Source organism: Tenrec ecaudatus, chromosome 17, assembly GCF_050624435.1.
Source record: "Tenrec ecaudatus isolate mTenEca1 chromosome 17, mTenEca1.hap1, whole genome shotgun sequence".
In the NCBI taxonomy this organism is placed as follows: Eukaryota; Metazoa; Chordata; class Mammalia; order Afrosoricida; family Tenrecidae; genus Tenrec; species Tenrec ecaudatus.
The window spans coordinates 15,704,488-15,730,826 of NC_134546.1; the positions used below are offsets into that span (position 1 = coordinate 15,704,488).

Consider the following 26,339-nt stretch of genomic DNA (forward strand, 5'->3'; position numbering starts at 1 on the left):
GGAAGCACCACCTTCAGAAATGTCCAGACCGGTGGTTCTCAACCTGTGGGTCGTGACCCCTTTGGGGGTTCAAACAATCCTTTCACAGGGGTCGCCCAAGACCATCGGAAAACTCAACTGAGACACCGCTCCTCTATCTGTCTCCAGACGGGTCCGCCCACATACTAGTGCCCGGTGTGAGACTTACCCACGCTCCACCATGCTTCAAGACAAACTTTCATTTATTTGTCATCAGAAATAAATATTTCACAACATATAATGACACTGTTTGTAATGAATCACTGCTTTAATTATGTTCAATTTGGAACCATGATAAGACATCCTACATATCAGATATTTACATGATGATTCATAACAGCAAAATGTGAGTGTTGAAGTAGCAACGAAAATAATGTTATGGTTGGGGGTCCCCACCACATGAGGACCTGTATTCAAGGGTCACGGCATGGGGAAGGTGGAGCACCACGGGTCTAGTCCTACATGGAGGGCGTGGGGAGGGACAACAGTTTCACATTTTGTTTCAGAAACCTTTCTGTGGTTTTGTAACAGTATTTTCTGACTGACCCTCATATACATGAGGACAGGCTCCCAAAGCAGCACTCTTGGGGAGGAAGGTAGAATGCAAGGAGACTGAGCCTCTAGAGTCCTAGACCTGGGTTTAAGTCCAGACTCTGCTTAATAGTTCTGTCCTACTTACAGCTTCATCGGTAAAATGTCTTAATAATCCTTGCTCTGCTTAGCCCAAACAGTGGGTCATAAGGAGCCAAGAACATATGACTCAAAAAGTAATTTTCAAATTTTAAAGTGCTTTAGATATATCTCAAGGGGCTCTGGTGGCACAGTGGTTAAAGCACTGGGCTGCTGGCCAAGAGGCAGGTGGTGCAAACCCACCAGTTACTGTGCAGGGTGGTCTCTTTCTACAAAGACTACGGCCGGGAAAGTCCTAGTAGGCAGCTATACTCTGCCTGATAGGGTCTCTGTGAATACGAATCCGCTCAGTGGGAGGAAGTCCATGTGTATATGTGTACATATATAATATCACACTTTATGTATGTATATGTCACTACTGGCAAGCACTGTTAAACTGTCCAGGAGATACAAAGATAAATGATATACCATTATGCAATCAATTTGCTCATTTACCATATAAATATTTAAGCACCTGCTTTATGCTAAGTGCCATTCTCAATACTTCAGAATGTTCACGGGAAACTGGATGTAAATGACGACAGATTTTTCCCACCCACGATGGAGCTCTGGTGGCAGTGTTGGACTTCTAACCGCAAGGTCGGCAGTTCAAAGCCACCGGCTGCTCTGTGGAAGAAAGATGAGGCTGTCTGCTCCCTTAATGACATACAAAGCCTTGGAAACCCCATCTAGGGTCACTCGGAGTCAGACTCGACTGCGTGGCCATGGGTTGGAGATGCAGCAGAGAACAAAATGAAATCCCTAACCTAGCATGCAGAGTTCACCGGCATACGTGTACAATTTACAGCGATCAGATAAAGACACAGATAAATATAGCACAGCAACAAATATCCAGAGCACAAGAGAAGTCCCAGCAGAGGCCTATGGCATTTCAAAATGAGAAAAGACGGCATTTGCTTGTGAGTGAAGGGGGAAAAGGCTGGTGAGAGGGCAGCTATTCAAATAAACTGTGGAAAACTGGTAGGGGGAGGAGTAAGGAGCCTCAAGGCATGCCCGGAGGCACGGGTGGCCATGGGGCACAGTGGAGGCTGTGGTATGCTTACATCTGGCATAGGTGGGAAAGAAACATAAACAGGGCTGCCAAGGGGACTTGGGGCTCAATCACGGCAGACCTCTGATGACGCGAGGAGGGCCAGGGCCAGAGGAGCTGGCCAGGATGTGGACTGGATGGTATCATAGCTATAGAGGGCAAGAACAAAGGGTTTTTCCAACTTTCTTGCAGCGGCAAGGAATTGAATACAGAGGTTGCATCATGCCTTATTTGCAAACCTGCATACCTACCGTTTGCCAAGCATTCAAGCACTATTGCCATAAGCCAAAGAAACTCCTCCACCAAAACCAAATCTGTGCGCATTGGGTCAATCCCTGCTCCTAGCACTGTGCCATGGGGTTTCCAAAGCTGCCATCTCTGTGGAAACAGGCGCCACATCTTTAGCCCTCGGTGCCGCTGGTTCTATGGTCTCGTACATGTCAGGCACTTGGAGACGAGGCCTGCTAGTTCCTGAAACCCATTCCTTTCCTCCATTTGTGTCTTTAGTCAAAAGTTAGTGAGGACATGCTCTGTTCGTGGTTTTGGAAGCAGCAAGCTCAGTACCCACAGTACTGATGTAAATCAGCGATGGGAACTTCAAGTTGATGGTCTCAGGACCTTTCAGGCTGCCCCGGGTTCAGACTACATCATATTTATATCTCTCTTGTTCTTTTTGCTTTTGACACTTCCTTCTATGATGATAACAATTCTCAGTCTCTCTCACAGGCTCTGTTTCCTTCAGGAGAACTATTTGTTCCTGGCTTCCTGGAATCTGATCCAAGTAGGAGGACGACCAGTGAGAATGTGAGAAGAAAATTAAATGATGAAAATAATAAAAGTCAAAAGTTAGCATACGAAAAGGACTAAATTGGTGTTTGCCTCACTATTTAAAGTCAATCATTCCTGGTTAGTTTTAATTGTGTCCCCAAAATTCAAATGGTGAAATCCTAACTGCGGTGCTTATGACTGTGCCATTGTTTGGAAATAGCTTTTTCCTTGAAGATGTGATCCGTTAAGTTAATGATCCATTAAGGTAATGAGGTCATTGGGGAGGAAAGCAGGTCCCATTGTCTTCTGAGTCAAGATGAATCTGAAAGCCAAAGTACCCCAAGAAGCACTCCAGGGATCTCAGGTGCTGGGGGAGACCACGAATGGTCTTCCTCAGGCTTGGAGAGAGAGGGTGGGGTCCTGCCAAAGCTCTGCAGTTTTGAATGTTGGAGCCCCACAACTGTGAAGCCAAATTTTCTGTTTTTCAGAATAGCCTACTTTGTGCTAGATTATTACAGCGGCCACAGGAAACGAAGGTGATCTCCTTATCTCTCAGGAGCACCACGACTGGTTAATGGGTCTTTTCAGAGGGAGGAAGGGAAATTATGTATCTATATTTATAATATAAACCTATTACAAATATAATAACATATTCTAATATATAACATATAATATAACGATACATTAAAACATTATATATAAGAAAATCTGGGAAGAGACACAAACTGCAGAGTAAAAGCAAAAATATCAAGGTAAAGAACAAGCGAAGTCAACAGAATGAGAAGTCTGAAGGGGTGAAGTGAGGCCAGCTTCATGGGTAGGCAGAGGGCAAGATCGAACAATCGTGTGCTTTCTGTGTTGGATGAAGACCTAGCCCAGATTGCTTTTCAATCAGTCTAATCTGATAGTTTCTCTCTATTTCCTTCAGCTTTGTAGGGCCTTACTCAGCCACCCCCACTGAAGTGAGATGTAAGGAACTTCTCTGGAATCGCAAAGTCGAAACAGTAAGCCCATTGATTTGTGTTGGGCCCATTAGGCAGGGTCTACTGTTCTCAGTCCTTACCTTAGCCCTTCAGGTCACCTGCCTGCCAGCCCACAAAGCCTTGTTCATTGGCATGTTTGCCTTGGGACCTGTGGAGTAAGCAGAGTAAAGGGAAACTGCTCAGAAGGAGCTACATGACCGTGATAATTGTGATTACATAAGCTGACCTTGTCCCCTCCTGAATGGTATCTGGATCATGGTCAACTGCCACCAAGTTTTTTTATCACCATTGCAGCTGAGAGGTCTGGGCCTATATAAACCAAACTTTGAAGACAAATAGGATGTGGTAAATTCGATTATGCATGCAGTTTCTCGGGGTCTGAGAGAGGGGCAACATGAAATGCCTTGTAAGTATATATATATATATATATTTTTTCATTTTGAAACATAGATGATTCTGGAATCAAAATAGTTAAGTAATCTATTTCTCCATGGATTCTTCACTTCAAACTCAAATCGATTCTCCAAATACTAATTTGATGCATGCCATGAAAGCCTGTCTAATAAATAATTTCTAAAATCATGCATCATATTTTTGGATTTAGTAGGGATTCTTATTTTAGGGTCCTCTATTTTTAGGTTCCTCTGACTTATAAGAGGAAGGAAAGCTTCAAGTATTTAATATGTGAAACCCACCCTCCAAATACCTTAATGAACTATTGTTGCAACCAGAATCTCATCTATCTCCTTGATTATCACCTACTGCACTATTTTTTTATTACTTATAAAGAAACTGTTATCTTTTTTCTTTAAGTGTGCATCTCACCTGTATTGTTGTCATGATAGTTAGACTACTGCAAGGGGCATTGTGGCGATGGAGAAGGGAATTCCTGTCCAGTGTAACTGAAGTTGTGAGTGCACTTGAACTGGGTCGCCTCTAAGAAGACCAGATATAGAGGGGAAGATGAAGTTTGACTGGGAGACTTTCTTGACCTACTCTCCTCCTACCCCACCAATTCTCTCTCATTTATTCTCTTTGGTGCCTGAGATTCTTTCAACAGTCGCAGAGAGAGAGAGAGAGAGAGAGAGAGAGAGAGAGAGAGAGAGAGAGAGAGAGAGAGAGAGAGAGAACAAGATGAACTGCAAATAGCTGAGGAAGTACTACAGTCTGAGTAAAATACGTTTCAAAAAGAGGAATTTACAGGAGGTACAGGATGGAGAAAGTATCTCGAGGAAAGGAGAGCAGAGGGGTGTCAGGCTCCAGAAGGGGTGTCCAGGTGTTGAGAGAAGAGGAGAAGGGGAGGAAAGAGAAACATCACTGGACAATTTGGCCTAAGGATTGCCTGACCCTACATGCAGATCAAGTGACTGACCTGAACGTGTATTGCAGTGATCAGCAGTATATGTAGAATAAGCCATTGCCTTGGTAGGAAACAAAAGATCTTTTCAGCCAATGACAAAACACTGCCTCTTGAGATGCCAGTGTACATCATCTGAACCGCACCGAATGACAACTTCCTGGATGCACAATGGGTCACGGAAGGTGACAAACAATGAAAACCATATTATTTAAAGAGGATTGCAAATCCAGGCAGGGCTTCTGAGCTCACCTAAATTTAAGAGGGGGGGCGGGTATGTAATGATTTGCTTGCATTTCAGATCGTGTCTTCCATTCTCTTGATTGTCCTAATGCCATCGATGGCCTTGATGGTGAGTGAGTTCAACCTGTCTAGTCCCCCTTTTATCAAAAATATTTCAACTGTGATCATCACATGCAGCTTGCTCACTGCTTTGTGGTTTCATGCAGAACGCCAGTGACAGCCGTGTGCTGGATGGGTCTTTTGGAACCCAAAGTGTCCATGTCAGTGCCTTCCGAGGTGTGGTCAGCATCCGGGACAGCAACCTCCTGAGTGAATGGCATGGAATCCTGGACTACAAAAATGTAAGCTGTGAGATGCGTTTGTGACAAGGCCAAAGAAAACGGTCTACATGTGCTTGCTTTCGATCTACGTCTGTGATGGGTCTCGAGGCGAGGGGACAGCTTCCTACCATGGCAGCAACTGCTTGGTAAGCGGAGAGCAGGAGGAACTTCTCCGGTGGGAAAGGATCCCTGATCTTGCATTCTTGCGACTTGTAGGCTACCAAAGACCTGCCCCGCCCGCCTGCCCAGCCCAAATAAGAAAACCTTTTAAGAGCCTCCTTGTGTGTCATCAGTATAGGTTGTAGAAATGGGATTGCCTTGACCTTAGAAATCTTACTTTAACTTGCTTACCTCCTCAGATAATAAGACCTAGTAGAAAAATGTAAGATCGGGTAGCATGATTGTATGTCTCCCCGTGGCACTCGTATGACTCTGTATGACTACATAGCTCTCGCTTGGCTGTTGTGGACGCCTGTTTCCTCATCGGCAAAATACCATCGATAGCTGTCTCTCCAACAGGATTCACAGAGGATTCAATGAAGCAAAGGCCCAGTTGCTTCCCTTTGCCTTACAAGGCCCCTCGGGTCCAGCCCCTGTTAGTTGGAAGCCATTTGCCTCCCCTTCATTTCTTCTCTTTGTTGCACCTTCTGAATGGACCCCTCAAACACAGAGCGCTCCCTGCTCGTGCTTGTACCTGCCAGGGTCTTCTCCCGAACACCAGGTCTCCCTCGCTCCCTCTTCACTGACCAGGCTCGTGATTTCTGCCGGGAGCTCTAAGGCCTCTTCAAGCACACAGAGCCTAGTGATTTTGAACTTTGTGGTAAAACAAGGATGGCTTTCTTTGACCAACATGGTCCACGGAAGCCTAGTGGAGAGAACCAAAGAAGTGAGGGCAGCTCTGGGTGGAGGAGGGTGATTTGGGCAAGGTGCCCTTGGGCACGTCAGACCCCGCTGGAGAACCACTGCTCTCGTCAAAAGCGGAGAGGACAAATGGCCCCAAAGACAGACAGACCCAGCATCACATGGAAGGGGGCGGCCCGTAGCAAGGTGGCCAAGAACAGACCCGGATCTAGAATCTGAGGCTAGAGGTCCTGAGTCTTTGTATCCTCAGAGAGGACTTTATACATTGCAGGACACGTTCACAAGCAGTAAACAGCTTGTCCATTCACCTTTCTGACAACTCCATGGTAAAGGGCCAATAGTCTTAGCTCTCATGTGTCTAAGCAAATCAGCTTAGCACCAGACCATGATGGCCGATGCATGGCAGAACAGAACCAGAAGGTCCATGAAAAGATGGTGCCAGAGCTGGCCCCTGGCTTGGACTCCCACCAGCTTGTGATTGGTGCGCAGGGTCCTGGGGAATTGGGTAGCAGAGGCAGTATACCAGGGACCCTCGGGAGCAGCAGGGCTGTGTGTGGTGCCAGTCTTGATCCCCACGCATTGCCCTGGACCCCAAGGCAGCACCCTGATCTGCTTAGTGGAAACAACACTGAGCAACAGAAAATGGGAGTCCATTCATATTTTGATGGAGTGAATAAAATGTTTCTGCTGTGTTGCTTTAAGGCTCTCTTGGCAGCTAGGCTGTTTAGTAAGATGGCCTGTGTCCTGGCCAAGATGGATCAAGCTGCCTTCCCGACTTTGGATGAAATGATCCGAGCCCTGGACCAAAAGGTAAGAGAGACAGCCCCCTGAGGTCCCCGCCACCCTGGGTGTTTTCCAGTTCTGCATCCCAATCTTCCAGGACAATGCTTTGCACCCAAGAATACTTAGCTCATGATCCTCTTTCATGCCCAGGAAATAGCACCACCTCACAAACAACCCCAAGACCAGCCAGTGGCTCATTAAGTCAAACCACATTTTAATCAGTAAAGCTATATAAGTGATATCATTTTGTTGTTGTCCAGGAAGAGTTGAGGTATACGTGAAGGATATAAGTTGTTGAATATAAACAATAGAGTGAATTAACCAACCATTGCATCTCCACGCCACTCTTCTCCTCCTCCCCCAGTACCACCAGAGACAAGGCATACCTCCGCTACCCCAAAATATCTCCAAATCAAAGCTGTCTTTGATTTGGTTCCAACTCGTGGCAACCCCAGGTATGATGGAGTAGAACTGTGCTCCACGGACTTTTCAATGGCTGACGTTTCCTGAAGCAGATTGCAAGGCCATTCATCCAAGGTGCCTCCGTGTAGACTTGAACCACATCCTTCTAAGCCTGTTTTCCATTGATGCCACACAGGCACTCCCAAGTGAAGCTCAAGCCTCCTGGTACTCCCTCTCAGCCCGTCCAACAACAATAGCCAAATACACTTAAAGCCAGCAGGGGCCTTTGAAAGTCATTGAAATCTGCTCACAGTTTATGTGGACAGGACTGTTGTCCACGGAGTCCAGGAAGGCTACTGGCTTTGGGGGGAAAGTACTGCTCAGGCCATAAAAATAAAGCATGTGATTTTATTTTTCAAGAGAAAAAAAACCCCAGAAAGTGTCCGCATGGAAGAAGCACGCCAGGCTGTGCGATCCAAGGATGATAAATAATATCCAAATCTAAAGGAGGGGATGGTTTCAAAGGTGAAATGGCAAACGCCTGGTTTTTAAAAGACTGTGGGTGTGGGTGACAGTGGAAGCCAAAATCCATGTGTAAGATCCACACAGATTACGCCTCCACTGACGTCCCTCTGACTATACTCGAAGGATGTGAATCCTCATTATCAGGCAAAGAGTATTATAGAGATGGTCATACTAGATTAAAATGTTAACACCCTGTTTGAATGGTCACAGCATAGCATCTGATTTGACCCCCTTTGGGCACATCTAAAAATTTTATTAGTTAAAAAATAAGCATGAAGGGGAAAGACATGGGATGGAGTCTCCCATGAGTCCTCTCTGAACACAGACCAGAGATGTGAGAAGCCTAGCGATCATACAGAACACATTGGAAAGTGGATTATGACAGATGTAACTAGGTTAAAATCTAACGCCTTAGTATTTGATCTCCCTGTTGACCCATCTTAAAGTTGCTCTAGCTTTTAATCCTTTCTGGTGTGTTTGCCATTCTATTCTGTTAGTGGCGTTAGCTTTTTTGACTCTTGGTTTTGTATTTCTGTGTGTTTTTCGGTATGCAACCCCAGGATGGGTGTGTCTTTAGAGACAATAGTATGACAAGAGAGCTTGGGAATGGTGGGGATACAGCGGGGGAAGAACACAAATAGCAAGGAGGATAAGAAAAAAGAAAATGTTCTAAAATTGGTGCTAGCGATGATTGCACAAGACTTCTTAATATGACTGAACTATTGAATGGTATGATAGGTGGACTGTGTCCTAGTAAAACTGTCTATAGAAAAAGAAAATATTCCACTCATCGGGTTTACCAAGTGGAAGAAATGTAGATGCAACAAAGGATATTGAACTCCTTCTCTGTTGCCATTAGGAAGAGATGGGGAAAGCGCAGGGGTGGGGGTGGGGGGCAGGTTTGGAAGAGTTGAGGAGTTAAAAAAGGCCAAGGAGATCTCGACTAAAAAAGAGGCCCAGGGGAAGACCCAACTAGGTTTTTCTGGAGCCATGTCGTCATCTTGTGTCCAGATAAGATGTGGCTGCTAGAGGTCAAACTTGGGGACAAGTTTAGGTTCACAATTATTTTAGTCAATCCAGTCCCTCGCATGTCCGGACGTAGGCCAGGTTCTTCACTAGCTAGAGCTGCTTTAAGAGAAAGATCACGTATGGGTATCCGTAAAGAACAGAAGTGTGTTTTCTCATGATTCCAGAGGATAGAAGTCCACATTCAGGGTGTGGCCTCCAGGAGAAGATCCTCTTTTGTCTATTTCAGTTTCTGGTGGCCAGAAATTCTTGGAGTTCAAGGTCTTGTAGCTTCATCGACCACATCTTCATCAGACAGTCTGCTTATACCAGTTCACGTACATATTTCTCTGTTGCTGGTGCTCTTGTATAACTCAGTAGTTTGGGGGCTTAGGGTCTCACCCAGTGGTTCTCAACCTTCCTAATGCCATGACCCTTTCCTACAGTTCCTCAAGTTGTGGTGACCCCCCAGCCATAAAATTATTTTCGTTGCTACTTCATCACTGTAATTTTGCTCCTGTCATGAATCGGGTGACCTCTGTGAAAGGGGTCTCGACCCACAGGTTGAGAACCGGTGCTTTAGCCTATATTGATATGGCCTTCATGAATTGATTGCATTGCATTAGATTGCATTATGGGAAATGATTACGTAATGTTAGCTTAGAACATATCCACAGTTATAGGAACTAGGATTCCAACACATATTTGGGGGAGAATATAACTCAACCCATAAGAGCTAGGTTCCCTGGTCTACATTCTTGCTGTATCATGTCTATATCTATCTCACCGTTTTGATGTGCCACCTCTTACAGGACTTACAACAATACCCCTCCACTCGAGGCCTGACCTACACGGTTTTACCCAGCCGGGTCAAGAACTTGGCCCAGTATGGAACGCCCATCAAGGACCTATGCAGAGCAGTCCCCACCTACTTTGCCAAGCAACAGAAAGAAGGTGTGTTGACTACTTCACTAGCAAGCCCAATCCGGGATGAGCTAGAAGGAGCAGTACTATTTGTAAGGCGCTCCCAATTCTAATGAGAGGGTTCAGGTCAGTGTCATTTCTTTATCCCTGTCTATGAACACCATTAGACCTGGAACACATTGTCCCGTGGAGTCAAAGGTCATCTTTTGACATGCAGCTCCCTGAGGTTAATACCAGAAGGTCGAAGGGCAGTTCATCTTGACAGTGGAAGTTCAGAGTCAGTGACTACCTTCACTTGACCTTTCATCAGCACTGTACCCGGCACCCCAAAATTAGCCATCTGTTGTTGCTTTGGGGTCCTCCTTACTCTTCTTTGTCATGATGCCAGAAATACTGAGTTTGAAATCCTCGTGCTCTGAAACCATTCTTGGTCAGGAGTATTCCAGAGGTTGGGACACTTACCGGAAGTATGTGGGAGGGTTGGTGGAAAGCTTGGAAAACATTGTCAGGGAAGACTTCGAGATTTGCTGCCATTCTAGAAAGTGCCTTCCCATTAGAGCAGTGGTTCTCAACCTTCCTAATGCTGAGACCTTTTAATACAGGCCCTCGTGTTGTGGTGACCACCCCCAACCATCACATTATTTTCGTTGATACTTCATAACTGTAATTTTGCTCCTGATATGAATCGGGCATCCCTTGTTAAAGGGCTGTTTGACTCCCAAAGGGGTCGTGACCCACAGGTTGAGAACCGCTACACTAGACTATTGTTAGCCACTTACTTTCATCTTAGTATAAATTAGCCCAGCCTTCGTTATACTGGGAGGATCCAACAGGAAATCAGGGCGAACCTGAAGGGAATCTAAGGGATGACTTAAGGGTCAGTGAAATAAATAGAAGGAAATGTGAAGGTCCGCATTGCAGGGACGGAGGGATCTTTATTTTAGACCCTTCGTCTTTTGCTAGTAGAGTTAAAGTGAGCCCAACATCTGGTGTAAGTGCAGCTGTATAATGCACCCCTTTGACTCTGGGGTCCTAAGGAAATGAAGGGATTGCCTCTTTATAATTTATTCTCTTTCTTCTTCAAGGTGTGGCACTGGCAGTTGACCCCGACTCTTGCTTCGAAATCCAAATTCTGTCCTTTATGGGGATTGCCATCTGTGGTGAGATCCCCGGGCTCTGAACCTCCAAGTTGGTCGCATGGAGAATGGACTCACCTAGACTAGGCTGTCATCCTGGAGCTGGCCCTGGGGGGCCCAGCCCTCACTCTACAGAGAGGACACAGCTCATTCAAGCCTCCACCTTCTGCCTTCTGACCAATACCCAGCCCCAGCGTTGTAATCAGGAAAGTAGAGTGCATTTCTCCCCCTGGGCTAGAACAATAAAACTTCCTCTTGCCTCACCAATCTAACAGATGTTACATTGGACTCTCCCCGTCTACACAGTCCCCTCACAAGTTAAAGTACCACGATCAGCCCAGAGCATCACACACCAGCATGAGGCCCAGAGGGAATTGCCTCTCCTAGGACCTCTCATTCCGAAAGGCCTCCCTTCAGGAGTTCCTTGGCAATTTTTGCTAAAAGAAAACCTTCAAAAATAAATGAAAAGACACTAACAAGGACACTGAGGTAAGCTGTCTGGTCTGAGACCACATCTCTGCAAATTGGTGCTGTGTTAGTCTGGGTACATTAGAGAAAAAAATTCACAGAAACCCACATGTATAAGAGAGCATTGCACATGAAGGGTAAGTGCACATCAAGAAAAGCATCCCAGCCCAGTGCTGCCCAAGCCCACAAGTCCAACATTAACCCATAGTCTGACACCAATCCACAAAGTCCTCCTCCATCCCACAAAACACATGCAATGATGTCAACTGCAGGAGGAAAGCTGAATCAGTGAGAGAGTAAGCATCTCCACACTGGCAGGGGTCTCCACAGGGCTGCTCCAGCACCCAGGTAGGTCCATGTGGCTTCTCCTTAGGGATGCCTCACAGGAAGTGAGCCTTGCCAGCTGACGGAGGGAACTGGCTAAGGCAGCTGCACCCTGGTCCAACCATCACAAAGCAAGAGACTCGAGAACTAGAAAGGCGAGGCTCACCAAACCATTTATCCCTCTGCCCTTCAATTAACCCTTCATGTGTTTATTGGCCAGGTTGGCACAATAAACTAACTACCTCTGGTGCTCAGATTCCAAGGAAATCTGTCCTCGTGGGAAATGTCTGAGAGAGATCCAAATGAAACAAGGCAGATCCACCAAGTTGTCCTGGACCAACCCCTTCGTCATAGCCCGTAGGCACACCTTTCCAGTATAAATTGATAAGGGGCCTGGATTCCCTACCACTGGTTCTTTCATGGCCCATTCCTATCTCGGGGGAGGTGGCTGTGTGGCTCATTTGACTATTAACCTGCAGGTTGGCAGTTAACCTCAACTATTAACCTGCAGGTTGGCAGTTCAAGCACACTCTGAGGCACCGTCGAAGGTAGACCTGGCGAGCTGCTTCCATAAAGACGATGGACAAGGGAACCCTAGACAGCATTTCAATGCTCTAACATCCCATGCATTGCAATCAGGACAACAATGAGCTGGGTCTGGTTTTGAACTGCTCACCCCTAGATCTGGTAGGGACAGAGCCTACTCAAAGCGTACAGGACACCCTTAGCTTCCTTGCCTCAGTCACATGAATAGAGCGAAAGGATTATGGGACATACACCTGACACTACCCACAGAAGGTCCTGTGGGAGTTTGGGGTGCTTTAAATTAAGACAGCACTGATTGGGGGAGCTGTAGAGTGGATTTCGAGTGGTGGGGCACTGAATAAGAGAGGCCACTACTGGTGGCCCAGCCTGCAGAAGGGGTAGCTCTACTGAGTCAAGTAGTAAGCAGTCTGGTTATCAGCCACCAGGAAGGGATGGAATTATGTAAGAAAGGCCTCTGATCAAGCTTTGACTGGGCTTCAACAGAGTATGATTAGGCAAGCCAGAGGCCCTGAACCTATACATTTGGCCACATGAAGCTCTTCAAGGGCAAGGCCTTTGGATATATGCATACAGCCAGATGTTGGCTCGCAGAAGTGGATATTACAAGCTTTTCTCTCAAAAATTGTTCCCTCATGATCCCAAAATGGCAGGTATACCTCCTAACCACAGCATCCTGTGCACCTGAAAGGAAAGCACAACAGGAAAAAGGCAAAGGGCAACATTCTGTGCCATCTAAGTCTGTTCATTTTCATTAGAAAAGAACAAAAAAACGTTGTTGAAAGACCCACTTAGCAGACTTCCTCTTACACCCCATTGGTCAGTCAACTCATTGGGCAACTGAAGACCAGTTACAGGACAGAGAAAGTGAGATTGTCTCATTTTCTTAAGGAGAATAGGGTTGATTTAGATAGGCTTTTCTTTTTTTAAATCACTTTATTAGGGGCTCATACAACTCTTATCACAATCCATACATACATCAATTGTGTAAAGCACATCTGTACATTCATTGCCCTCATCATTCTCAAAACATTTCCTCTCCACCTAAGCCCCTAGCATCAGCTTCTCATTTTCCCTCCCCGCTCCCCCCTCCCTCATGAACCCTTGATAATTTATAAATTATTATTTTGTCATATCTTACACTGTCCGATGTCTCCCTTCACCCACTTTTCTGTTATCCATCATCCCCCAGGGAGGAGGTTATATGTAGATCCTTGTAATCAGTTTCCCCCTTTCCAACCCACCTTCCCTCCACCCTTCTGGTATCGCCACGCTCACCACTGGTCCTGAAGGGATCATCCACCCTCGATTCCCTGTGTTTCCAATTCCAATCTATACCAGTGTACATCCTCTGGTCTAGGGAGATTTGTAAGGTAGAATTGGGATCATGATAGTTGTGGGGGTTAGGGGGGGAAGCATTTAGGAACTAGAGGAAAGTTGTATGTTTCATCATTGTTACATCATACCCTGACTGGCTTGTCTCCTCCCTGTAACCTTTCCATAAGCGAATGTCCAATTGCCTACAGATGGGCTTTGGGTTTCCACTCCACACTCCCCCTCATTCACAACGATATGATTTTTTGTTCTGATGATGCCTGATACCTGATCCCTTCAACACCTCATGATTGCACAGGCTAGTGTGCTTCTTCCATGCGGGTTTTGTTGCTTCTGAGCTAGATGTTTCCATGCGGGTTTTGTTGCTTCAAGCCTTTAAGACCCAGATGCTATATCTTTTGATATCCGGGCACCATCAGCTTTCTTCACTGATTTAGATAGGCTTTTGCAGCCTTAGCATTACTAACAATTGGGACCAGAAAAGTCTTTGTCATAGGGGTTGTCCTAGGCATTGAAGGATGTTAACTGTAGCCTTGGTCTTAGTCACAAGATGTCAAAGGTGCACATGAACACACACACACACACACACACAGTTGTGACCACCAAAACTGTCTTCCATCATAGCAAAATGTCTCCAGATGGGAGAGGGAAAAAATCACACTCTAATCATAACCACTGATTTAGGACAATCCTGTTGAATCCCCTAGAACTAAAGCAAGGATAATTTTCCCTGAAGCTAAATTGACTTAAGCAGTCACTAAAACAAATTAGAGGTCTGTTACCAGGAAGGTAGAAGCAAGCAACAGTTATGAGGCAATCTGGGTCATTCTGCACCACAGAGTATTAGCCAACTCTGAACAGCAGCAGATGAGTGAACCTCTATGGCTCTGCCCTCCAGTCCAATGCAGACATCAGACAGAAAGAGCCACAAGGCCAGTTGGTATATTTCAGTGTGAGAGTCGCTATCAGGTGCTATAAACAATACATGGTGGCAGCCGTAGTGTGTTCTTATTTCATTATTAACTTTGGCTCCTGGTTAAAACAATACACCGACAAGTGGTCTCACCCACAGGTTCCCAGTCTAGTCATACGCACTGTAAGGACGCACTGACAGGATGCCTTCATCTGCAGGGCTACTCAAGGGGAACATGGCAGTCTGGGGCCAGCCCTTTCCTGGTGGCAGACTGAGTTACTCAATGGGTTGCTATCCTCAAGGTTAGCAGTTCAAAACCACCAGCTGCTCTCAGGGAGAAGTATGAGACATTCTGCTTCTATAAGATTTATAGTCTCTGAAACCCACCAGAGCAGTTCTACTCTGTTCTAGAGGATCACTGTGAGTTAGAACGACTTGATGGAAGTGCACTGAGAAACCTTTCCCAGTGAATTAGGTGTGATTTTTCTGGCAAGAGAGTCAGGAATGTTCAAGTAAACTGTGATGGTATCACCACTGTGTATCACTAAGAAGCCTGTGTGGCAAATAGCTAGGAAAGCAAATCCTCACCAAAGTTCCTGCCCTTCAGTCCTAGCATCCCTGTAGGATGGGGTAGGACTGCCCCTCTGAGTTGGTAACTCTTAATGGGAGTAGGAAGCACCATTTTTCCACCATGGAGTTACCAGTGGTTTTAAACTGCTGACATTGGAGTTAGAAGCCCAACTTATAACCACGATGCAACCAGAGCTCCTTAACCCTCACAATAGGTCCTGGGCCCCCACGCCCCATTCTCAAGGGGACCTCAGTAAAGACCTGTAACAGAGCTTCATTAAACATGCTTGCTTACCAACAGTCCTGAAAATGGTAATAACCCAAATGGCATTGTACTCCACTACATATGATTGCCACGAGTCATTATTAACCAGATGGCAACCACTGACAAAAACAAATATGGAGAAAAAGACACCAGGAGTCAATAGGTGGGCAAGCCAGCCCATCTAACTCTGCCGACAGTAATGGAACCACTGAAGCCACGCTCGACTTCCTAATGTACAACAGAAAGCCAGCTGCCCCCTCACAGTTTGGGGGAACTTCCCTGGGTGTCAAGTGAGGAGAACTTCACCTAGAATTCAGTTCAACTGAAGGAAAGTCCCACACAGATCAGGAATGTCACCCAGAGATCCCAGCCAAGGTCACCATGCCTACAGTCCCCAGACTGATGCTTCTTTTCCACTGTGAAGCTCCAGGTAGAAACAAGGAAGCAAACAATCCTGTAAATGGCATTAGGCTGGTTAGGATGTCACTACTTGAAAAGATTCGTTAGCAATTTGGAAGTGTGGCTTATAAGAGCAGGCATTACACCAATTTTTGCCATTAGAGAACCAACGTTGGAGATGGCTGCCTGCCTCGGTGCCCAAGCGACGGTAATGTGAAAAGATAAACCAGCCGTGCTCTAAGGAGAGTCAGAGTGGGTCTCACTCAGTCCCGCTGGTTTGTGCTCACAGGAGCTGGTGGGAGTGGAAAGGAATACTTCCCAGAAGATGAGGGAATTGATAGACCTCCCCTCCTCCAATGGGCTGAGGATGGGCAGCTTCCGCCTGTCAGGAACCTCTCTCCCACTGACTTAAGTTCACGGTTGTTTAGGCTTTCCACCCACCCCTCAGCAAAGATGGAAGCATCTCATGGGTTCATTCATAGGGTACTGAGTAGGTTGTAGGATGATGGATGGCATGCTTGGTAGCCATAAAAGCTCTGTTCTACTTACAAATAAGCACACACTCCCTCATACTAAATGAAGTACTATCTTTGATGACATAAATATCTCAGTGCATCACACACAAAAAATCTAGCATCAAATTATAATTTTTAAAGGAATAAATAGAAGCATTTTGAATGAAATATACCATCTCTGCAATATAAAAATTGGTAAGGTATTCGATTTGTTACTTATATTGTATAATATTAGAAATTCTTTTCCAATTCTATTTCGAAGATCGATAGCTCTGCCTCTTACATTTACTTGAATAATCTACACGGAGCTAGTTCTTTCATGGGTAAACTGTGAGGAAAAGAAACTGTTCTTTTTCTTTGCAGTGGATACTTTATTGTCCCTGCGCCATTTGTATTGACATACTTTTATTTCCTCCACTGAATCAGCTTGGTGCCTATTTTGAAAATGATTAGCTATGCATGCCTGTTTCCAAACTCTCTGTTCTGTTCCATTGATTAGTCTGCCATTATACCCATATCTCACCACTGGACCAACAGACAGCAACGTGCTTGAGGGAGAAAAGGAAGGAGTTGCCAAGGAGTTCATTTTACTTGGGTCCACCGTCAACAATCATGGAAGCAAGAGAGATGTGTTGCTTTGGGTGGATCTGCTACACAAGATCTCTTCCGAGTGTCGATGTGTCAAGATGGCACTTTGAGGACTCAGTTGTGCCTGGCCCAAGACCGTGTTTTCAATCACCTCATAAGCAGATGAAAGCTAGACGATGAATAAGGAAGATTGAAGAATTGACTGATGCGTGTGAATGATGGTGTTGGCCAAGAATATTGAAAGTACCTTGGACTGCAGGGAGAATAACCATGTCTGTATTGGTGGAAATAAGGTGAGAATGCTCTTTAGAAGCCAGAGTGGTAAAACTTCATCTCACGGACTTGGGACTTGTTATCAGAAGGGATAAGTCTCTGGAAAAAGACATCATGCTTGGTAAAGCCGTAACTCAAAATGCGCTGCCATTGTTGATTCTGACGCATAGCAACCTTACAGGACAAAGTCGAACGGGCCCCGTGGTTTCAGAGACTGGGGATCTTCATCTTCCTTTCAGAGATGGGGAGCAGAGTGCTTCCTTTCTCCCTTGGAGTGGCTGGTGGTTTCAAATTGCTGACCCTGCAGCTAGCAACCCAATGTGTAACCCACTACAGCGCCAGGGCTCCCTTGGTACAGTAAGGGATCAGCAAAGAAGAGGAAGATCCCGGATGAAATGAATTGAAATGATACCTGCAACAATGGGCTCAAACAATTGGGAGGATGCTGCAGAACGGGGCAGTGGGCAGTGGTTTGTTCTGTTGTGTACATGGTCTCTATGAGCAGCAGCTGACTCAGAAGCACCTATCAGCATACCATGCTTTAATTACTGTAATTTTATAGTATTAGACCAGCCAGTGTAAACCATCCAATTTTTTATGATTCTTTTGTCTGTTTGGGATCCTTTGAATTTTCTAAATTTTAGAATCAGGTTTTGTGATAAACTTTTCCCTTTTGTTAGATTGTTTGGACCATTTATGATAACTTAATTATTGGTGAGGTTCAGTTTAGGTCTACTATCTTGAAATTTATTTCCAATCTCTCCCATCTGTTCCCTGTTCTGCTTCTACTGTCTTCTTTTTTGGGGGGAGGGGATAGGGTAGGGGAACTTGCATGTCTGCTAGTGTGTTGTCTCTCTCACTTGTTTTTAGGAGCCCTAGCAGTGCTATTGGGTAAGTTTGGGTCTTGAGTTTCAACTCACATCTGCTGTGCAGGAGGATGAGGCTACTGCTCTGATGAAGAATTACAGCCCCAGAAAACCTTTCTGGAGCCAGTCTGAGTCACAATCGACACAAGGCAGGTTTGGGGCTTTCTCTTGGTGTTGGCTTATGAGCTATTTCTCTACGTAATATTTTTAGCAGCTGTTCCAGGAATTAAAATATGCACCATTCACGTATCTTAGTGTACACAAAATTAGTGTTACACCATTTCATATGGAATGTAAGAATTTTAAGCAGTGTAATCCCACTGAAGTCCCATTCTTATTACTGTCGCCATACATTTACTTCTATGTATATTATAAATTCCACAATACATCATGTTTGCATTGGTCAGTTAGTTGCTTTTTAATCAAAGTCTGCAAGAGCAAAAAATTCTTTTCTAGTTTTTACCTAATTGCCATTTCCAGAGTTTTCCATTCCTTCCTGTAGATCCAAATTTCCTTCTGAGATCAGGTCACTTTAAACCCAAACCCACAGCCATTGAGTGAATCCCATGTCATAGAGACCCCTATGTCGTGTTTGGGATGTAGAGCAACTTTGTAGATCTTCGTGGCTGCAAACAGCCTCCTCTTTCTCTTGGAAGTGCCCAGTGCGTTTGGATCACCAACTTGGCGGTTAGCAGCCCAATGCTTACTCCACAGTCATACCAGGTTTCTTATCAACTCTCTTAAGCCTGAGAAACATCTGTTTGTAATTCCTGTACTGAAAGCCTGGTGGAAATAAATAACCTCATCTTTTGTTTATCTGAAAATGTGTTTGCTTTTATTTATGAAGTATATTTTCAATGAATAAAGAATTATCTTATGCTCTATGATGACTTTTAAGATTTCTCTTTAACTTGGATTTTTAGCAGTTTGATTGTGTTGTGATATGGTGTACTGGAGGTTTTCTGAGTTTCTTGAACAGTAAGGCTATGTCTTAAATTAAATTTAGGGAATTTTTCAGTATTCTTTTAAAATACTATTTTATAACTCATTCTTTTCTTCTGGGACTCTCTAATCATACTATCATACACATTTTAAAGCTTGATTTATTCTGATTTTATAATCATTATTTCTCTGTCCTTCCCAAGACCAAACCAAATTCACTGTCAACAAGTGTACGCCAACTCATAGTGACCCTACAGGACAGGGTAGAACTGCTCCTGTGAGTTTCTGAGACTGTCTCTTTTTACAGGAGTAGAAAGGCCATCTTCCCTCAGAGTATCAGCTGGTCACTTCAAACTGTTGACCTTGCAGTTAGCAGCTCAAGGAGTAACCACTTTGCCATCATTTCTATTGACCTCTCTCAAGTCCACTCGCTGGTTCTTCTGCAACAGCCAGTCTACAATTAATCTCATTGGGGAAAAAATATTTGATCCTATATATTTGTTTTAAGTTTTTAAAGTTTCCATATTCCTATTGAAATCCTCTCTCCATTCCTTGAATTCATAATTTCCTACAGATTTTCATGAAAAATATCTTAGTCATTTGAGAGTCATGACTTACTAATTCTAACATTTCAGATCTGTTCTTACTGACTTGTTTATGAATTCTTGACCATGACTAATAATCTCCTGATCCTCCGGCTGCCTGGCAATATTTAATTATCCACAGGATGCTTTGGATACTGCATTACCGATTATGGATCATCTTTAATGGCCCAGCATATAACCTACGACCACCAGTCTCCTTCAGCTTCCTATGAAGAGTGTAACGTTTTGACTCAGGGCCCAGTTACATTTTTGTTGTACTGCCTTAATCCTGTAGAGAGTTTAGGCTTTACCAAGCTACGTCTAGGAACCCTGGTAGTGGTTAAATCTCTGGCTGCTAACCAAAAGCTCCATGTTTCAAACCCACCAGCTGCCCTGTGAGAGACAAATGTGGTTGTATGTCTCCATAAAGATCTACAGATCTGGACCCTGAATGGGGCCCTTCTTTGTTATTGGGCTGCCAACTGCAAAGTTGGAAGTTCAAACTCACCAGCCTCTTTGTAGGAAAAAGATGAGGCTTTCTACTCCCATAAAACTTTAGAGTCTTGAAAACCCACAGGGACAGCTCACTCTGTCCTGCAGGGTCACCGTGAGTCAGAATTGACTCGATGGCACTGGTGTAGGTTTGGGGTTTTGTTGGTGTTGTTTGTTTGTTTAACAGGGTCATTCTCTTCTGTCCTAGAACTCCAATGTGTAACCACTGGGCCACCAGGGCTCCATAGCCTGTCACAAAGGGTAAGTTGAACTTGACTTGAGTCTACCACCTGGTAGTGGTAGAATAGGTTTATTTGAGTTTTGCCTTTAGTATGTTTAAGGCAGAACTCACTGTTAGCTCACGGATTCATAAACCACAGGCAGTCTCTGGGTCCTCAGGGGGGAAAGCAACCCTGGATGGGGCACACAAAACATAAAGGATGCTGGGAGACCTGGTCAGGTGACAAAGGCTGTAACTCTTAGTTGATATGGTTTCAGTGAAAAGCCCAAGTCTCTACGTGATTCTGCCAGGCTTTTCACTGTTGGTTTGTGCTGGGTTCCTTCGACTCTCATCCCAGGAGTGGGTCCTCTGGGCATCTGCAAAGGCTGTGAGCAGAGTCCGTGTGTAGGTTTGGAGCTCCCTCTGCTGGCTCCTGCTCTAGGAATGCCTGCCCCACGTTCAGAGACGTCTAACTTTAAACAGCAACAGAAAGACCCGGGACTTCTACCTGGAGCGCTAGGTTTTTGTGGGCTGCATAGACCAGACCTGAGGGTGAAGGGGTATGTTTGTATCATTTTGTTGGTTTCTCTTCTTTCAAAGGTCATATCCTCTTTAATGTTCTCTTGTTTTATGTCCATCCCCAATGCTTCAAAGTAGTTCTTTTTTTAAAATATTCTGCCGAGATCTAGAATTATTATGGCAGCAGGGTCCGTTTGCCATAAGCGATTCCACCATTACCAGAACCAGAAGTCTCAGTATTTTACCAACATACCTCTTCGTAGTTACTGTGTGCTGGTTAACTGGTAGTTCTGTTCATGTATGGAATCAGTTATCCAAGCAAATACAATTTCATAATAAAGTATTTCATTGAATCATAATGCCTAGAGCGTTACAAGAACAAGTTGTATTTTGTTTTCACTGCCATGTCACAAAAGCGCCTCACTGAAAGGAACAAAACTCCATAGGAAAAGGGAGCTGTGTTTCAAAGCCTCACCCAGTTCTGTGAGAAAATACCTTGACGCTCACGCCTAGACCATGACGATTCCCTTGGGCCGGCCTTTGTTACCTGAGCAGGTCTCCCAGCCCTTTTCGGGTTGTGTGCGTCCCATCTAGGTTTGCTCATCCTCCCTGATGATGCTCCCAGAGTGCCTGCGGCTCGTGAATCAGTGAGCTAACCTTGTGTTAGCCTTTACGAAGGAGCTTCCTTATAGCGTCCACTGGAGGCCGGGCCTCGTAAACATCTGCACGTCCACGCTTGGCAGGTATTCAGTGGGATGCCAGCACTGAGCAGGTCATCAGGGTTAACTCACTTAGAGCGGCGGTTCTCACTCTTCCTCAGGCCGCAACCCTGTCATTACCATTCCTCATGTGGCGGGGACCCCAACCATAACATTATTTTCATTGCTACTTCATTACTGTCATTTTGATACTCTGATGAATTGGGTAACCCCTGTGAAAGGGTCATTCGACCCCCAAAGGGGCCGCGACCCACAGGTTGAAACCCGCTGATAGAACGAGCAGAAGTGAGCATGCTACTTTAAAAATGATAATAGTGAGATCAAAAATGAAAGAGAAGAACCCATCTCTGAACAGTCAGTGGAGCCCTGGCAGTGTAGTGGCTACACCTTGGGCCACTAACTACAAGGTGAGCAGTTCAGACCCACCAGCTTTCTACTGCCCCGAAGAGCTCCAGTCTCAGAAACCCACAGTTCTACTGAGTCGGAAGCAATTTGAGGGCAGTGAGTTTGGTTTGTTTGTTTGTTTGTTTGTTTGTTTGTTTGTTTGTTTTCACCACCTTCAGGTACCCTTACCCCACAGGGGCCCTGGTGGCATAGTGTTCCACGTTGGGCTGCCATCCTCAAGGTTAGCAGTTTGAAACCACCAGCCACTCTGTGGGAGAAAGATGGGGCTCTCTGCTTCCATAAAGACTATGGCAGTCCTACTTGCCCTGGAGGGTCACTGTGAGTTGGGATGGACGGGATGGCGGGGCGTACACCAGGACTAGTTCCATGAGACAATAAATCCCGTAGCTAATTGAACTTGTCCTCCATCACTCACTCACACAAAGATGCCCCTGTTCATCTGGCACTTGATGACGCACTCTTTCTTGTTGCTATCAAATACTTTTCACAGGAATATCTTACCTCCCCCAAGAGAAAAGAACTTTCTCAAGCATGCTAGTTCTGTCTTGTAGCTCTTCCCCCAGCATATCTCCCCAGTGCTAAACATGTGATACTTGCCTGAAATAGATTCATGGATGGCTTTTGAGAAGGACGCCTACAGTGTCGGGCTGAGGACTGGCCTACGGCAGGTACCAATGGTTGGGACACCATTTTTCCTTTGTTCAGCTTTCTCACCCAGCTGACCACTCAGCTCACCTGTGCATCATCTATAGGATCTGAGAAGTCCCCCACAGTCTGCATGTTATCTGAAACTCCAGGAAGTGTTGTCCTTCGATATGTATGTTGCCTTGTCCTTCCGGGTCAGGGTCTCACCCTATGATTCTTTCCAGGGGCACTCACCATCGGCCCTGGATGAATGACACTCCTCTCTCCCTTCACCCTGCTCCCCAGGACCATGTGGAATGTTTAGCAAGATGAGGCCATTCTTTGACCAGCTAAAAGGCATTTCCTAATTGGGTGCTCACCCTCCTGAGGGGCCCTCAAAGCCAGGTGTTGTGTCAGCGGGATAATGTTCACCTGAGCAGTGAAGCTGCTAGGTAAGGGCATGGAATAAGGATACAGACTTCCCTCACAAAAGAAGCAAACACCCACGTATCTGGAAGTAGAGCATTTCCATTTTACTATTGGACTTCACAGTGTTGGGGGGGGGGGGCAGGGCTTGAAAAAGAATACAATTGAGCTGCTGAGTCAAATCCAGATGGTGTCTCTCAAACAAGCGGCAGCCAGCGGGCTGGTGCTTACACGTGAATATCTGCACAGATGGAAATTCCCAAGATGCCCAGGAGCCCGGCCTTGGCACAGCCTCCGGCGCCAACTTTATCTGAAAGGGGGAAGGTTTTAAAGGAAAAGAGGGCATTAAGAAACAGGTTATTAAAATGCAGCAAGGAAATGCATTTTGCAAACTTTTCAACCACGGGATATATATATATATTCCTAAAATACAAAGATTCATCCAGTGACCCAAGATTTAAGCTATTCTTACATTTTTAATCATTTTTATTAGGGGCTCATACAACTCTTATCACAATCCATACATACATCAATTGTGCAAAGTACATTTGTACATTCATTGCCCTCATCATTCTCAAAACACTTGCTCTCCACCTAAGCCCCTGGCATCAGCTCCTCATTTTTACCCTCCCTCCCCGCTGCCCTCTCCCTCATGAACCCTTGATAATTTATAAATTATTATTTTGTCATATCTTGCCCTGTCCAACGTCTCCCTTCCCCAACTTTTCTGTTGTCCGTCCCCCAGGGAGGAGGTCACATGTAGATCCTTGTAATCGGTTCCCCCTTTCCAACCCACCCTCAGCTATACTTACATTTCAAAAGATCATAATATACTAGCTTCCGTAAGACTGACAATTCCTAAGCAAGATGACTGGCTAAATTTCTGCTGATGCTGCCGCATTCTAGGATGATGACATCCATCCATGTATTGACTCATGATAGTCCGTGTTATTAGTATCTTGATGGAATACTTTTTCTGTATCATGGTAATGAATGCTACCTGTGATCTTGGTTTATTCTCTTCTGCTCTGGGAAGTTCCTTCTGTTGTGTTCACCAACTGCTGACCCCACCTCTCTTTCACTTTGGCCCCTCTGCGGTATTGAGAAACTTGATACACAACTAACTACCAGCAATGACACGTCCTGTGTGTCATGGACAGACCGGGGGTGAGTCCCTGTCTGTCCATGTGCTTCACCGACACTCTTCGGCAATCATCCTATTCTGGATTTTGTGAATGTTTCTTAGTGACATCCTTTTTTTTAACCATATCCAAGGTAGGAAAATCTAAGGGCTTTTTCCTGAAATGATGACATGTGAAAAAAAGAAAAGAAGCCAAGAGAACTTCCTTGCCACCCCAGAAACGTATTTGCCTTCCCCAGCGGACTATGTGCTCGTTGGAGATTAAAGTTCAATTCCTTTTTAGATTCCCAATATTTAGCACAATTTACACACATTGTCGATGTGTCTTTCCCAAAGCAAACTGAAATGGAGCCACCGTGTGAATGTAACTTACACACAGCACCTAGCAGAATGCATGGCCCAGCGCTGCCAGAAACACTTGATCAGTCAGTACTCACGCGTCTTTTCAACCACTTCCCCCTTGTACAAGGGAATGTGCTTGCAGAGATGCTCAATTGGGGACCCAAACAGGAACCAGTTCACATCTGTGATCAGAGACTCCAGAGGATTGTACTTGACCCATGTGTATTTGTTGGAGAACATGGTGTTCAGAGCCTAGAGCAAGCAGTAGAGCAGAGGGTACAAGATCAAACAAAGGCCTTAGAGAAAATTTTAACTTTTATTCCTCTTGCAGCTCATTACACAGAAGGCAGCCAGGGCCCTGGAGATGGCAGCTCTTTCTGAACACTTGGTCTGCAGAAAAGTCTCCCTATGGCAGTGATTTTACTCCTGGTGACAACCAAGCCCAGACATGGAAAGTCCCACGCCCAAGGGAATGTGGACGAGAAGTTCAGGAAGGAGAATCAGAGCCCAGATGTCTTGTCTCAGTGCAGTGTTTTCACACGCCTTATGTCTTATTATGTCTTTGTGTCTCTGTCACTGAGTATTATAACGTCATTCATAGTTCTGGCAAGTGCTCTTTCTTAGATCCCTTTTCTAAGAAGAGAATCTGTCTAGTCCTTTCTATAAACAGACTGTAATTTGTTTGACACTCTTATTCTCGGGACTGTGGATTGAAAATAAAAATGTTAGAGATGTCATCCATGGTGGTTAGAATAGGGATCTTCTCCACACGATCGAAGATGCTCCCATGACGAGAGCCCAAGTTTCCCTCTCTATATGCTGGGACTGCCTAGTTCAAGCACGGAGAACATTCTACCAAGGAACACCAGAATTACCTTCCTCTCGTAGATGTACCGTTTGAGTTGGTCCAAAGCAGGAATGGCTTTATGGTTCATTTTCAGGATGTAGCAGGCCCTTCGGGACAGCAGCCTGGAAGCAATGTAGCCCTGGGGCAGCAAGAACAGAGTCAACGTATATATGTATGTGTATATATGTATATATATATCATATTAAATGTAGGGGGAAGTGCAGAGTGGAGACCCAAGGCCCAAGTGTCGGCCAATGGAGATCCCCTCATAGAGGGGTTTAGGAGAGGAGATGGGTTAATTAGGGTGTGAGGTAGTATCGATGAAGAACACAGCTTTCCCCCAGATCCTGTATGCTTCCTCCCCCCAACTACCAAGATCCGAATTCTACCTTGCAGGGCTGGATAGGACAGAGGCTATACACTGGTACATATGAGGGTTGGAGGTACAGGGAATCCAGGGCGGATGATACCTTCAGGACCAAGGTGTGTGAGGGGCGATGCTGGGAGAGTGGAGGGTGAGTGGGTTGGAAGGGGGGAACTGATTACAAGGATCCACATGTGACCTCTTCCCTGGGAGAGGGACAGCAGAGAAGGGGGGAAGGGAGACTCTGGATAGGGCAAGATATGACAAAATAACGATGTATAAATTACCAAGGGCATATGAGGGAGGGGGGAATGGGGAGGGAGGGGGGAAAAAAAGAGGACCTGATGCAAGGGGCTTAAGTGGAGAGCAAATGCCTTGAGAATGATTGGGGCAGGGAATGTATGGATGTGCTTTATACAATTGATGTATGTATATGTATGGATTGTGGTAAGAGTTGTTTGAGTCCCTAATAAAATGTAAAAGAAGAAAAGAGAAAAAAATGATTAGGACAAAGACTGTACAGATGTGCTTTATACAATTGATGTATGTATATGTATGAACTGTGAAAAGAATTGTATCAGCCCCAATAAATTGTTAAAAAAAAAAAAAA

General features: G+C 45.2%; 2 protein-coding genes across 4 annotated transcripts in view; one reads left to right on the top strand and one right to left on the bottom strand.

Annotated features, from left to right (window-relative positions):
• The first annotated feature begins 3,883 nt into the window (after positions 1-3,883).
• On the top strand, positions 3,884-11,089 carry LOC142431012 (gastrokine-3-like). Its single transcript, XM_075536047.1, has 6 exons — positions 3,884-3,895; positions 5,148-5,198; positions 5,296-5,430; positions 6,973-7,080; positions 9,798-9,939; positions 10,995-11,089. The coding sequence occupies exons 1-6, from the start codon at positions 3,884-3,886 to the stop codon at positions 11,087-11,089; spliced, it is 543 nt and encodes a 180-aa protein (XP_075392162.1).
• A 12,071-nt stretch (positions 11,090-23,160) lies between these two features.
• GKN2 (gastrokine 2) overlaps positions 23,161-26,339 on the bottom strand; it is a 39,103-nt gene continuing 35,924 nt past the window's right edge. For all 3 annotated transcript variants that reach the window (XM_075535689.1, XM_075535687.1, XM_075535688.1), the window contains 3 exons: positions 25,394-25,504; positions 24,614-24,770; positions 23,161-23,345 (listed from right to left, as the gene is read on the bottom strand). In XM_075535689.1, the coding sequence (XP_075391804.1) occupies positions 23,263-23,345; positions 24,614-24,770; positions 25,394-25,504 (351 nt within the window). In that variant the 3' untranslated portion in view covers positions 23,161-23,262. The remainder of the gene's footprint in view (positions 23,346-24,613; positions 24,771-25,393; positions 25,505-26,339) is intronic.